This window comes from Antechinus flavipes, chromosome 4 (genome assembly GCF_016432865.1).
Source record: "Antechinus flavipes isolate AdamAnt ecotype Samford, QLD, Australia chromosome 4, AdamAnt_v2, whole genome shotgun sequence".
Classification (NCBI taxonomy): Eukaryota; Metazoa; Chordata; class Mammalia; order Dasyuromorphia; family Dasyuridae; genus Antechinus; species Antechinus flavipes.
Window position 1 is genome coordinate 386,620,480 of NC_067401.1, and position 15,081 is coordinate 386,635,560.

Consider the following 15,081-nt stretch of genomic DNA (forward strand, 5'->3'; position numbering starts at 1 on the left):
GCTAAATCTTGTAGGTACAAAAGTTTATCCACAAAAACAATGTTACTCCACCTCCTCTCCCTTTTAGGTAAAAACTAGCACACTGTAAGAGTGTAGGAGTTACCATCCTTTCAAGAGAGCCCTGATCAGCCACGATGAGTTTACCTCCTCATCCCAGCTCCTACTCCCTCGCTGCCGGCTCTCCCCAGTTTCTTTCGTCAGTGCTGTAAGTGCCTCCTGTTTTTCACTGTTACCCTCAAGTCCTTCCAGACCACTTTCAGTTTTTTCACTTGGCTGCTCTTGAGATTGCCTTTCTGCCCGGGATCGGCTAAAGGTTCTCTCTGCTTCCTGAAGATCAGTTAGAGTGACACCCTGGAAGAAGAGAGATAGACCTTAGAATCAGGGAGATGAAAGTTAGAGTTTAAAGCAAAGCTTTCCTAACTTAATAGTCCAGTGGAAAGCAAGGGTAAAAACTGAATTCAGATCCTTAGAGTCCAACATTTGGTTACTATGTGAAACTCCAGTCCACAAATAAAGTCCTTTCTCAAAGATAGGTGGCTTTTGGTTATTGAAAAACAAAAATCTACTAGAGTTAACAACCTCAGGTTCTCAAAGAAGGACAAATGGCTCCTATAATGATGGCCAGTCATCTGAGAAGGGCAAACCAGAGACATGGTCTAGAAGTGAGAACAAAAAGACCAATTTGTAAAGCATTCAGTTCTGCAGAGTCAATACCTTGGTTTTTCCAACCTTCATTATCAGGAAACAGATTACTATTATTTCTAAACTGTCATATGGTTCTTGGTCCATGGTTAGTTGCTCTTGGAACCATCATTAGAATACCTTGAGTAATCCCAAAGATCAAATAGACACTGATACTCTGTAGCTGCCAAGATAAAATAGAGGCAGGAGCCTTACTTTTCTCTCAGAGAGAAAGTTAGGCACAGGAAAGAAAAAAACATTGAGACTCAAGCCAAAAAGAGAAAAATGGTCAAGATTTCAAATTGGGGCTTTCCACAGCAAAGCTTTTTAAATTGGGAGTCACAACTCACATAATATAGGGTCATGTAAATGAATATGGGGGTCATGAAATTATGATTTATTATCAATAAATGTTTGATTTGTATATTTATTTTATGTACCTTATATATACTCAGGGTTGCATAAAAATTTCTTGGGTGACACATGCTATGTTCATTTATATACTTATTTTATATATCTTATATATACTCAGGGTTGCATAAAAATTTCTTGGGTGACACATGCTATGTTCACTTCTTTTTTCTGTTTTTTTAATCTCTCACATGATTTTCCCCTTTTGATCTGATTTTTCTCTCCCAACATTATTCATAAAGCAATGTGTATTAAAAATAAATAAACAAGAGGGGAAAAAGAACTTTGAAAAAAAAACTCAGGTGAAACGGAGTGTAAAAAGATTAAGAAAACCTATTCTACTGTACTCAGCATCCTTCAGAGATTTGTTAATCAATAATTATTTGTTAAGTGCCCACCACATAGAGGCACTTTGCTAGGTATTGGGGAAATAAATGAAACAATTATCTACTTACATTTACATTCTAATGGGGAAAACAACAGGCTCATAATTACAAAAAGAATAAATATAAAGAAAATAAATACAAAAAATACAAATAAATACAAATACAAGGTACTTTGAGAGGGAGAACACTAAAAGAGAGAGGGAATAGGAAAGACATTGTGTAGATAAAGCTGTGTCTTGAAGGAAGACTGGAATTCTCTTCTTTCAAAGGCAAAATTAAACAAGATAGAGCATTCCAGGCATAGTGGATAGCCATTACAGAAATACAAAGAAGGGAGATAACTCCATATGTGAACAAACAGAACAAACAGAAGGTCAATTTGGCTGGACTGTAACACATGAAAAGAGAAGCAATATACATAGAATATAATAATATTCTGAAAATCTTAGTGCAGTTTTAAATTATTAAAGTGACTATAACTTCACCAAGACTTTTAGGGTATCCTATAACATGAGGCTTGAAAAAGGCTGGGATCAGGTTGAGAAGGGCTTTAAAAGCTAAACAGAAGAGTACATTTTAGCCTAGAAACAATGGGGAGTCATTGGGATTTATTGAGAAGGGCATCACATGATCAGATTTGTGTTTGGGAATATTATCCTGGCAGTTCTGTGGAGGACTATAGTGGAATGAAGAATGACTTGAGGCAAGAAAATCAATTAGGAAGGCAAAGTGCTAGTCATGGAAGTAGAAACAAGAGGAAAGATTGGAGGAATGTTGTAGTAGTAAAAATGGCAAGTTTTTGGCACTTTGAAATATGAAGTAAGAGAGGAAAGAGTAAGCATAAGACGTGCTTTATTTTATATATTTCAAAACACTTTTGAACTTGAGAGATTGGCAGAACTGTAGCATAGTTGATAGAAAAAGGCAAATTTGGAGGAGGAAAGGAGTGGGCGTGAAGATAGAGAAGTTTTGTTTTGGATGTGGTGAATATGATAACTGGCCAAAGCTCAAGAGGATGAATATATAGAACTGAGCATCATCTGCTTAGAGATGGGTTCTGATGAGATCTTCAAGCAAGCAGATGTAGAGAGAGAAAAGGGCTCAGGAAAAATTCTTAGGCAACACTTCCAGTCAGAAGATATGATATGAAAAAGTCAGAAAAGAAGAATGAGAAAGAGCAGTCAGGCAGGTAAGAGAGTAATAAAAGTTTTTAAAGCTCCAAGAAAGTCTCCTGGAGAAGAAAGTGGTCAACAGTGCTAAATGGTACAAAAAGGTCAAGAAGGATAGGCCTGAAAAAGAGATCATCCTATTTGTCAAGTAAGAGATCATGGGTAATTTTGAAAAGGTAAATTTCAGCTGAATGAGTAGTTCAAAAGTCAAACTGCAGAGGAGTGAGAAGAAAGTGAGAAGAGTGGCTCCAGAAGCAATGGATATTAATGGCTTTTTCTAGGAGTTTGGCTGTGAAAAAGAAGAGAGAAAAACCAGGATGATGGATCGAGGGGAAGGAGGGAGGACCCTGAAGACTGAAGACACTTGGATATATTTGGAAGATGCTACTCCTATCCTCACAAGCCTTCAGCAGCTCCTTATTGATTCAGGGATAAAATACCAGCTCCTCCACTTTGCATTTACAGCCTCTCACGATCTGCTTTTATCATCCTTTTTGAATTTCTTACTTAATTTCATATCCTTTATATCCTACCCAGACTATGCTCTAGATGGCTTCTCATCTTCCATCTCTACTCTTTGAAATGGATTTCCCTTGCTCAAAATACACTTTCTTCTCCCTTTCACTTCTTGGAATCCTTAGTTCCTTCAAGTATCAGTTCAGGTACCAGTTCCATCTCAAATCCTTCTCTGATTCCCTAAGTTGCCAGTGCTCTCCCTTTCCTCAGATTATCTTGTTTTTATGCATCTCATGTTCTCATACTGAGGTACTGCAATGTTCATATTAACTCTCCCTTAAACCCCCTAACTAGTAACATACTTGTGTCCTTAAGCCTCACATAAAGAAGGTCATACCCTTAATCTTGTCATCACACACGAATGTGCCACTTCCAAGTTCAAGAATTCTACTATTCCTTTATCTAATCATAATATTTTGGCTTTCTATCCCTCCCTCAGTCTTCCTTTATAAAAGTCTACTCTTTATCCACACCATGACCTCCAATCCCTTGACCCCTCAGTTCTTTCACATTGACTCTTATCTGTTTTGACTCCTTGATGAACCAGTTTAACTTAATGCTGCCCTCTTCTCTCAAGTTCCTGGCTCCCATCCTGCTGATTGTGTCCACCATGTGTCATTCTTGGATCACTCCCATTATCTATCACGTTCAGATGTACATAGACTTCTGAATGTAGGTAGAGAAAAATCACACAAATTACTGTTTACTACAAATTTATGCTGCAAGGCCTCAACTGGAATCTCATTGTCACTACAGAATCCTATTTTACTTTCCTTATTAACTCACTATCCCACGTTCCCCAATGGCTCTTTCAAACATTTTCATCCCTTTCCAAACTTCCCTTGGCTCCCCCTACCCCCAGCCTCTCAACTGAGAACCTTGCCTCACGTTTTATAGAAGAAAAATAAGTCCGTTTGTCCTGAGCTCCTTCCTTTCCCCTCTTCCCAATCTCATTTATGCCTTTCAGATGCCTTCTGTCATCTATCTCCTCTTTCACCCTTGTCACATAAAGAGTGGTCTTATACTTTACCAAGACCCATCTCTCCACCTGCACAAGCAGTCTCTGACAGATTGTTCCCTCTGTCTTCCTCAATCTGTCCCTTATTTTCAGTCTCTCCCAATCTACTGGCTCCTTTTCTTTTGCCTACAAATGTGCCCAGGACTTCCCCATCCTCAAACAAACAGCCCTCACTTGATCCTTCCATCCCTGAGACTATTTTCTCTCTCCTCTGCCCTTTGTGGCCAAACTCCTTGAGAAGGCCCTCTACAAAAAGGACCTCCACTTTTTTTGTCCTACCCACTTTTTAATTCCTTTCAATTTAACTTCTGACCTCATTATTCCACTGAAACTGCTTTCTCTAAAGTTACAATGATCTCTTAATTGTGATGCTTTTGTGTCTGAAAGGAAAAGGATGGATATAAAAATTATTGTAATTTTACAATTATTAAGTTCTGGTCTGTGATTGTATACATAAGTTGCAGAAGAAGGAAGAATCAAGCATATCCGGGATTACTGAGAAGACAAGATATTCTCAAATAAGAAAAGTGTTTGGTTATCTATGTCTATGATTGTACACGTAAGTTGCAGAAGAAGGAAGAATCAAGCATATCCGGGATTACTGAGAAGACAAGATATTCTCAAATAAGAAAAGTGTTTGGTTATCTATTGCTTCTAGGACAAAATATAAAGTCCTAAGTCTGGAATTTAAAGCCCCGCACAATTTGATTTCCACTTACTTTTACATAGCATATTACTTGCTCTAACATAATCTACAATTTAGTCAAAATGATGTATTTTCATTCCAAGGACTCAATATTGCAACTCTCATCTTCATACCTTTTGTATAGGTCATTCCCTACATCTGAAAAACACTTCTTCCTCACTTCTATCTCTTAAAGTCTCTAGTTTCCTTTAAGATTAGGCTCAAGTGCTCCCTCCTATAGGAAGCCTTTCCTGATTCAATCCTTAGTGTTCTTTCTTCTTAAATTTTCTTAAATGGACACAAATTATAACCTCTCCTGGAAAAGAAGAAACAATTTTCTTTTTTTTTTCTTTTTAGTTTTATAGTATGAACATAGCAGTCGATACGTGGTTGCTTAACTGAGTTCCAGTGGTCACATGTCAATGGTCAAATCTCAAGACCACATTGGAAAGTAATAGCTCCTGGACAGTAGGTAGTAAGTACTTCTATCAAGTAACTACTTCACAATTTGCTACTATTGCACTTACAGATAATATAAACTAATCACCATAGAAGGAGAAAGAGACAAACATATATAAGTGGGGAGACAAATAGAGAAAAGACCTATACTCTTGCTTATTGGTTTAACTTGATTTACCTGGGTAGATCTTCGAGTCTGCCGAGCTTGTCTGGAACGTGCTTTCCGCTGGGACTCTGCTTCCTCATCCCGTACAGGTGTTAGATATGACCTGATAGGGAATTAAAAATCAACATTAGAATAACTGTACTTTGCTGCAAATTTAGAATTACTTATATTTCTTTATCAATCAGTCCAACAACAAGAATCAATTAAATGACTACCATCTACTAGGCAAGGTTCCCTTCAAAACTATCATTTTTCAACGTGAAACTTTCCCATTCATTATCCCCCTCTCCCCCACAAGTATTAGTTTCCTCCCCCTGCACATCACTTTCAATTAATTTTGTTTAGATTGTATACATGTTGTTTTTCCCAAAGGAAAGTAATTTCTTCTTGGGCAGGGTCTATTTCATTTTTGTCTTTGTGTGCTAGCCTATTGCCTGGCAGATAGTAGACTCTTAATAGATGCTTATTAGTTGTAAATGACTTTAGGAATCAAGTAAGAGTTTAAATTTAATGCTAAAGGAAATAGAATCGCTAGAATTTTAACAAGCAGGAGAATTGCTAGGCAAGAACTCATCTCTTCATAAAAGTAAAGTAGAAGAGAATGGAAGGTGATGTCAAAAAATGAATAAAAATTGAGAGGAGGAACTCAAGGCAAATAGTTTCTATTTTCAGTGAAGTATGAGGTCAGATCCTCAGATGGGAAAGTTTGGAACACTTTAAAAGGGGTGGGATAAAGAATCAACTTGGAGTGAAAGTACTGTTAGTTCTGTTATTATTATTTTTTTTTTAGCACGTGAATTTTGAATTTGCTTCTTTGTAATTTCTTTCCTGAGATACAGCCAGTATGCAGAAAAACGCATGTTTCACAATAACTCTTAAACTGCAACCCTTCCACCCTCCACTTCTAGGTCTTTGTCAAGGCAAGGTGCTATACTGAATATATCTCTTCTGGTGCAGTGAGAGCTGTATATGAAGGAATGCTGGTCCAAACTACCTCCAGTCTGTACTCCTTCCGCCATGCCTTCAGGCTCAAGTTTCATTCAGCCCAACTTGTTTCCTGTCCAAGGACACAGAATGAGCAATAGCCTGAGGCTAAGCTCAAGGACTTGTCAAATCATTATTTATTGCTGTGGTTTGCCCTTCATTTCAAAAAGGCCCAATGACATCGTGGATGATGTCTTGACTCATGCATGAATTGGATTTAAGTGAGGCAGAATTGCGCAATTGTCAGCCTCATTCTCTTCCAGAGTGGCAAGATAAAAGTCAAGAGGACTGGCAATGACCCAGGATGCAAAGGATGACCTTGGTGTCTTAGATGTAGTACTCTACAGTGGCAGCTTCAGCCACCTTCATGGCCACTGGAACAAACTATTCTCATCCATCCATTCCGCCAATTATTTACTGTAGTACTAAGGTGGTTCTTAATATTTTAACATATATAAAATTATGCGACCAGTTTTTTTTAATTAGGTTTTTTTTTTTAAATGTGTGACTATCAAAGTTTTCAGAGTTGTACACCTATCCCATTTTCTCCATAAGCAAACTACCTGTATTATCTTATTGTGGCTAGGGACAGCTGAAATTAGATTAACACAAATTTGGAATGGTCCAGGCAATAGAGCTGCATGACTGTTTTCAGCTTTGCTCAACCATATATTAGGTGAAAGAAGCTGATTGTGAGAGTAATTCTGTGTTAGAGTCTGGTGTGGTATAAAATTGAGGGGGAAAAATTGAAATTTAATTTAAAATGATGGTCTGAGATAATACTAAGGGATAGAAGGATTGGAGATTATGGTGAAAACAAAGAATATGAGGATATGATATGAGAAAGGAATTTCAGGATTTCTGATTATAGAAGTGGAATATTTATGGGTAATGTAGAGCTGAAGGATGTGACTCTTCCTATATTTAAGATGGAGAAAAAGAATGGATTATAAAAGATCAGAAGATTTTGAAATGGGTAGATTAGACTATTTGAGAAAAAAACAATATGCATTTGGATTTTCTCCTAACAGAGACATAAAGTATGGTGAAAAACCATAAAGTATATGACAAATTCCTTGGGAAAGGAGATAGAATGATCTGTAGGTTAGTAAATAATTGACAACAAAATCCTAATTGATAGAAAGATTTGAGTAAATAGCAAAGAAGGGGAGAAGTCTCTGAATGACAGTGGCAAAGGGAGAATTTGACAATGGCCATGAGGAACAACGAATATTCCAAATTCTTCCACTAGAATTAGTGTGTCAGGGGGTGCAAAAGAAAGCACAGCTAGTGTGAGAGAGGGCACTTATGAATGTCTGAGGGAAGGCAGGGCTACCTGAGCACCAGAAGACGGAAGAAATATGAGAAGTTCATAAATGAAAGGAATCTTGTTAAACATCAGGAATCATACATCATACAATGGAAGGGTCAGAAGACTACATTTAAAGGGTAAGGCAGAGACAGAATAACAGGAATTTATGATCTGATAAAGGAATTTCAGACTATGGAAGAAGAATCCTTCTGGATGATAATAACATTAAGGGTTTACTCTAACCAAAATTATCATCCAATCAGATCCTAGTGACAGTTAAACATTTGATTGCTATTTTTAATACAAGATGGGAGTATCTAATTACTTTATAGCTGGGATGGAAGTAATAGTGAATGGCAAAGATGCCAAAAGGAAGGGGGGAAAATCATATCCTTCCCTCCCTATTTCCAATCCCACTCCCAAGAGACTCCTGCTTAATTCACATTCTTCCCTCTGCCTTTTCTAAAAAACTTTCATGGGGGTCTAAAAGGAGGAAGAAAGTTAGTAGGCACTGAATTATCATAGATTTAAAGTTGGAAGGACCCTTAGAGATCACCAAATTCAAATCTCTCACTTTACAAATGAAGAAATGGAAATTCAGAAGGCAAATAACTAGTCCACCAAAACACAGTACTAAGTGAAAGTGCTGGAATTTGATCCCAGGTCCCCTGACTTAAAATATGGCATTTTTTCTACTGTACCACAGATCTAAGGAATGATTATTAAGAAAGAATTTGTCTGTCTCTGAAGATTCAAAGCATGTTACTCATTAAAAAAAAAAATGCAACAACAACAACAAATAACACCCCATAGTACAAATCTGTTGTTTGTCCTTCATTCTTGAGAGGACCATGACATCAGGAAGGTGATGCCATGATAACAAGTGACTTTGATTTCAGTGAAGGAGGATTAGGCAAGGTCACCTGTTTCAATTTCCCCTCCAGAGCCACCTGGGTCCAGTGGTCAGATGTATATCAGTCTGACTAGAAATGGCTCTCATGAATCCAGATTATCTCAGTGATACAGTAAAAAGACCTATTTAATAATCCTCCTTTTTGTCAGTATTCTATTAGAATAATAGAATGGAAATAACAGGCTGGAGATCACCTTGTAGACCATCAGAGCACTGTAAAAAGAACTCAGATCTTTGAAATCAAGCACTATATTTCTCAGATAGGCTCTATTTCATAAAGCAGTCACTGCTCTTGGAGGGGAACCCAACAGATGGATGATACTGTCCTGAATTTCCTTCCTTCTGTTCTTTTCAGTGTAATAGTCACAGTTTCTGTCACTATATTCTTAGTTTTCCCCCATTTGTTTGCATATTTCATTATTCCTCATAGTAATAAGAAGTGGAATACACCTTAATTCATGATATAGAAACAAAAACTTCTAATCCACTGCTAGATCTTCTGACATCCTGACAAACAGTATTTCTAATCAACTCCTTTAAGTTTACTATTAAACAGTGACATGGGAAGAGAGACTGAAGGTATTTAAACTCCTTTGTCCTAATGATGTTTACATCTTACCAGATTTCACCACTGCATTATCCTCCCCAGATGCCCCCTCTATTCCTATTAATGTACTACTGAATGGCATTAGAGAAAGGAGTGTAACTGATGCAGACTGAGAAGTGAGTATAACAGAAAAAACACCACAGCAGACACACACTCACACATATACATGTCTACCAGTGTATATATGTTTATTTCTTTGTAGGAAATCAGGAACATTTATTATGATTCTAACTGCTATTTAGCTAGTGGTATCCAACATTTTACTTTGGAAAATTAAGCCTGTTTTCATACTTTGACACTATTTTTTCTCTTTACAAATTACAGTGGTCCCTAATATATTATGAAGACAGGAAAAAGAAAATAATTCAATTTTGTCTTGAGAGACTGCACACAATATTTTAAAACTTGAAGAATGAATAGTAACAATAAAGAAGAAGACATGACCCTATTGTGATGACTTGGGCAAAGACTTATTATACTGTATGATGGTCATATCTCCTAATAATTTAACCTATCTTAATTATCTTTAGATAGGAAACTCTCAAAAACTTTTAAGTTTTTAAGTTTACTTCCCAAGAAATCATGTTCCATCCCAGTAAGAAAGAATACTCTGAAGAAGAAGGAAAAGAGGAAAAATAATATTATGGGAGATTAAAGTTTGCCTCACTGGAATATAAAAGGATAAGGGGTTTCTTATGGAGACAAAAGAAATGTGTTCTCAAAATGAAGATCGAGAAATTCTATTCCATTTTTCCCTCATACAAAGAAAGAGAAAAAGCCTTTGAATACAGTTTTTAGAAGACAAGGAACACACTGCATAAAACATAAAACCAGCAATTCTACAAGACGACACAGCAATATGAATTGGTATAAATATTCTGGAAAGTAATTTGCATTTATACTCCCCCCACATCCCCAACCAATTATTAAACTATGCATATCCTTTGATACTTCTATCTTGTCTATATCCCAAAGAGATAAAAGAAGAAGGAAACAGTTCTATATGCACAACATTATTTATGGCTTTTCTTTTTGCGATAGCAAAGAATTGGAAACCAGTGGGTGACTTTTAATTGGGGAATGTCTGAACAAATTATGAGAATGTAATACAACAATACAATTGAGTTATAAGAAATGACAAAGGGGACAGTTTTGGAGAAATCTAAGAAAACTTGTGGCATAACTAGGAAAAACATTTATAGCATAACAACACTGAAAAAACAAACAATTATGAAAGACTTAAGAACTCTGATCTAATGCAATGCTGAATTATGATTCCAGAGGCACAATGAACAGTACTGCTCACTTCCTAACAGAGGATAACAGACTAAATATATAGAATGAAATAAAGTTACTGACATGGCCAATGGGGGGTTATTTGCATGCCTATGCCTCATTATAACAAGAGTTCTGTTTTTCTTTTTTTCTTTTTCTATTAAAGAAGGAGGAACATTAAGAAGGGGAAAAAAGTTGGAAAAAAAAATTTAAATTATATAATTAATTTAATTCAATTAAGATGGGTTGTGAGTTTAACGTCCCTGCCCTTAAGGACTTAAATTGTCAAAGATGGAAATGTTAAAAACATACATACAACCATCATAACAATCCTACATTGCACAATTATATATATATAGTGAGTTAAAAGGTAGCAACAAAAAGTTATATGAAATCTGAGCTCATGAAGGGAGATCAGAGAAGACTTCCCCGGGGGGACAGTAGTTGATTTTGACAGTTAAGAATATCTAGCCCAGCAGTAAGAGATAGAAAGAGAAATTCTATTTAAAATAACTGTAGACAAAATAAAATATTTGGGTGTCTACCTGCCAAGAAAAATCCAGGAATTATATTAATACAATTAGAAAACACTTATCACACAAATAAAGTCTGATCTAAATCTAGAAAATATCAATTGTTCATAGGTAGGCCAAGCTAATATAAAAATGACAATGCTACATAAATTGTTCTATTTGTTCAGTGCCATACTGTTACACTGTATCAGACTATTACAAAATTGCTAGAAAAAATAATAACAAAATTCAATTGAAAGAACAAAAAGTCAAGAATGTCAAGGGAGATAATGAAAAAGAAAGAAAGAAAGAAAGAAAGAAAGAAAGAAAGAAAGAAAGAAAGAAAGAAAGAAAGAAAGAAAGAAGAAAGAAAGAAAGAGAGAGAGAGAGAGAGAGAGAGAGAGAGAGAGAGAGAAAGAAAGAAAGAAAGAAAGAAAGAAAGAAAGAAAGAAAGAAAGAAAGAAAGAAAGAAAGAAAGGACTATGGCCTAGTAGTACCAGACCTAAAATTATATTATAAAGCAGTAGTCATCAAACCATTTGGTATTAGCTAAGAAATAGAGGGGTAGATCAGTGGAATAGGTTAGATACACATGACACAATAATCAATAATTATAGTAATCTAGTATTTGATAAACCCTCCAATGCCAGCTTCTAGAATAAGAACTCACTATTTCACAAAAATTATTGGGAAAACTGGAAAATAATAAGTCAGAGAAACTCAGCATAGATCCACATCTCACACTCCATACCAAAATAAAGTCAAAATGTATACATGATTTAGATGTAAAGGATGATACCAGAGGCAAATTAGGAAAGCAAAGGATAGTTTACCTATCAGATCTTTGGAGAAGGGAGGAATTTATGACCAAAGAAGAACTAGAGAACATTATAAAACACAAAACAGACAACTGTGATTATATTAAATTTAAAAGTTTTTGCACTAACAAAACCAATACAAACAAGATTAAAAGGGAAGTACAAAGCTGGGAAAATATTTTTATAGTCAGTCTCTGATAAAGGCCTCATTTCTAAAATAAAGAACTGTGTCAAATTTATAAGAATACAAATCATTCCCTAATTGTGACCCAATGGTCAAAGGATATGAACAGATAATTTTCAAATAATGAAATTAAAGCCCTCTATCATAATATGAAAAAATCCTCAATCGTTACTGATTAGAGAAATGCAAATTCTCTAGGACAGGAAAAAATAATGACAAATGTTGGAGGGGATGTGGGAAAACTAGGACACTTAATGCATTGCTGGTGGAATTGTGAAATGATCCAACCATTCTGGAGAGTAATTTGGAACTATGCCGAAAGGGCTATAAAACTGTGCATACCCTTTGACCCAGCAGTGTTTCTGGAAATCATAAAAGAGGGAAAATGTTATGCAAAAATGTTTGTAGTATTTTTTTGTGTGTGCTGGCAAAGAATTGGGAAATGAGTAGATGCCCATCAATTTGGGGAATGGCTGAATAAATTATGGTATATGAAAATAATGGAATTGTTCTATGAAAAATGATGGACAAGGTGATTTTAGAATGACCTAGAAAAATTTACACGAATTGATACTGACTGAAATAAGTAAAACTAAGAATACATTTTACATAGTAAAAGCAAGATTGTTCAATGATCAACTATGAAAGACTTGGTTTTTCTCAGCAATTCAGTGACCCAAGGCAATTCCAATAAACTTTGGATAGAAAATGCCATAGTATCAAAAAAGAAAACTATGGAGATTGACTATAAATCAATATATGCTTTGTTCACTTTTTCTCCCTTTTTCTTGTTTTTTTTTTCTTCTCTTATTTTTTCCCTTTTGTTCTGATTTTTCTCTCCCAACAAGATTCATAAAGAAATGTGCATCAAAAAAATAAAAAGTTAACGTATATGTATAACCAGGAAAAAAAAAAAAAAGAAAACAATGAAAAAGGGGTGGGGGATATCTAAGAGTTCAAATGGGAAGAACATTTCAGAGAAAAAGAATAATGTGAGCAAAGACAAGGAGGCTGGAGAATCATAAAATTTACAAGAAAAAAGATAACTCAGAAGAATTCCAGTCTAATTAGAAACTTAATAAATTTATCTCAAACAACAATCTTATTGAGCAATCAACCAGCCTTTACTTGAAAGTCTCCACTGAGGGAAAACCCACTATTTTTTTTAAAAAAATTGTTTTTAATTAAAAAAATAAAGAAGCTTTTTGTTTTTTATAAGTCATTTTTAAATACAGAATTCCTCCCCAGATCATACCAAACTTGAACAGTTCAGCAAAAACAATCTGACTGCCTGTGATATCCTGTCCTGTGATCTCTTTGTATGTCATGATTTCTTCTTCTAGAGCAAGCCTAATGATGGAATGGCTCAAGGTTTGGCCACTTTTTGGTGGTGTTATCATTTATGAGATGGTGGAATGGGGTCAGTTATTAGACATGTGATTTCATTGACAAAAGGAACTCCTAGATAAGCAAAATTCCCTGCAACTTACACTTTTAGTGAGTTTGCAATGAGGGTTTATGTGACTTACCTAGGTTCACAAAGTTATTTCTTGCTGCACAATAATATCTGATTACATCTAAATACCCCAGTTTGCTCAATCAGCCATTCCCCAATCAATGGTAATCACTTTGTTTCTAATTCTGGGCCACCACAAAAAGTGTAGCTGTGAATATATGTTGAATAAGGATTTCTTTGTCATTGAAATCCTTGAAGTACATGCACAGCAAAGGGTTTCCTAGAACAAAAAGTATGAATAATTTTAGTCACTGTTCTCCACAGCCAGTTTGAACTGGATCTCAAGAGCTGGTTGTTAAATTTTCATTGTGCATACTTTTTTTCTTGTGGGGGAGCTGGCTGTAATACATTTGCCAGTATGCTCTTTTATCCCATATTTTTGGAATGATTTCCAGAAGAGTAGAGCCAATTTCACAGCTTATCATCAATATTTTATTAGTATTCTGCTTTCCATAATCCTTTCAGTCTTGATTAGAGCCATTTTTGTCTTCAATTCTTTAATCAACAAGCATTTATTTAACAACTTCTTTGTTTAAACTTTATTGATGCCTTTTAAAAAATAATATAACTGTTTCCTGCTATATCCCATTTGCAGAGAACTCCCTTTTATAACAAGGGAAAATTGTTAAATAAAACTGAGAGATACAATTGTAAAAGGAAGTGAATTTCTACCACAATGTTTTTTTTTTTTTTAAATCATCATCATCCAGTTGGCCAGTCTTCAGTAATTTAAGACTGTCAAGTAGTTTAAATAGATCTGAAAAATTCAATTCATTATCTTCCCCTTAAATCCTCCCCTTCTTCCAAACCTTCCTCTTTCTATTGAGGGCCACCAGTCTCAGGTGCATAATCTTGACATTTTTATTCTGGGTTTTTCATTCTACCTCTTCCACATATCCAATTAACTGCCTTCACATCATCTCTCACATACATTTACCAGCTGAAGTCAGGCCTTCATCATTTCCTATCCTAATTATAGATCATTACAAAAGCCTCCTCATCAGTGTCCATGCCTCTAGTCTATCACAAACCATGATACCAAAGTAATTTTCCCATAACTGTAGAATTGACCAATTGACTTCCTTACTCAACCCACCCCAATGACTTCATATTTGCATCAGGAATAAAATCTGAACCGCACCATTAGTTTTTAAAATCCTATTTGTCTGAGATTCCTACACTCTGGGACCCCACCAAATTGGGCTAATCTCTGTCCCTCATACATGCAAGCAATTACTTTCCTCTGTGCCCCATGCCTGGAGTATACCCCCCACAGAGTGCCTTTCTTTCTATAAAAGCATCACTTTCTGAAGGAAGTTTTTCTTGATTACATGAACTACTAGAATTCTCCCCTCATAAACTACTGTGAATTTAACTTCTTTGTGTATATTTCTATTTGTTCTCTATCTATCTGCACACATGCATGCTATTGAAATCTGTATATGGATCTATTTTCTCTTCCATATGCA

At 35.6% G+C, this 15,081-nt stretch overlaps 1 protein-coding gene across 8 annotated transcripts in view; it reads right to left on the minus strand.

Moving 5' to 3' along the window:
* The window catches only part of PPP1R12B (protein phosphatase 1 regulatory subunit 12B), a 243,147-nt gene that overhangs the window by 86,213 nt on the left and 141,853 nt on the right, over nucleotides 1–15,081 (minus strand). For all 8 annotated transcript variants that reach the window (XM_051998636.1, XM_051998633.1, XM_051998634.1 and 5 more), the window contains 2 exons: nucleotides 5,504–5,594; nucleotides 145–351 (listed from right to left, as the gene is read on the minus strand). In XM_051998636.1, the coding sequence (XP_051854596.1) occupies nucleotides 145–351; nucleotides 5,504–5,594 (298 nt within the window). The remainder of the gene's footprint in view (nucleotides 1–144; nucleotides 352–5,503; nucleotides 5,595–15,081) is intronic.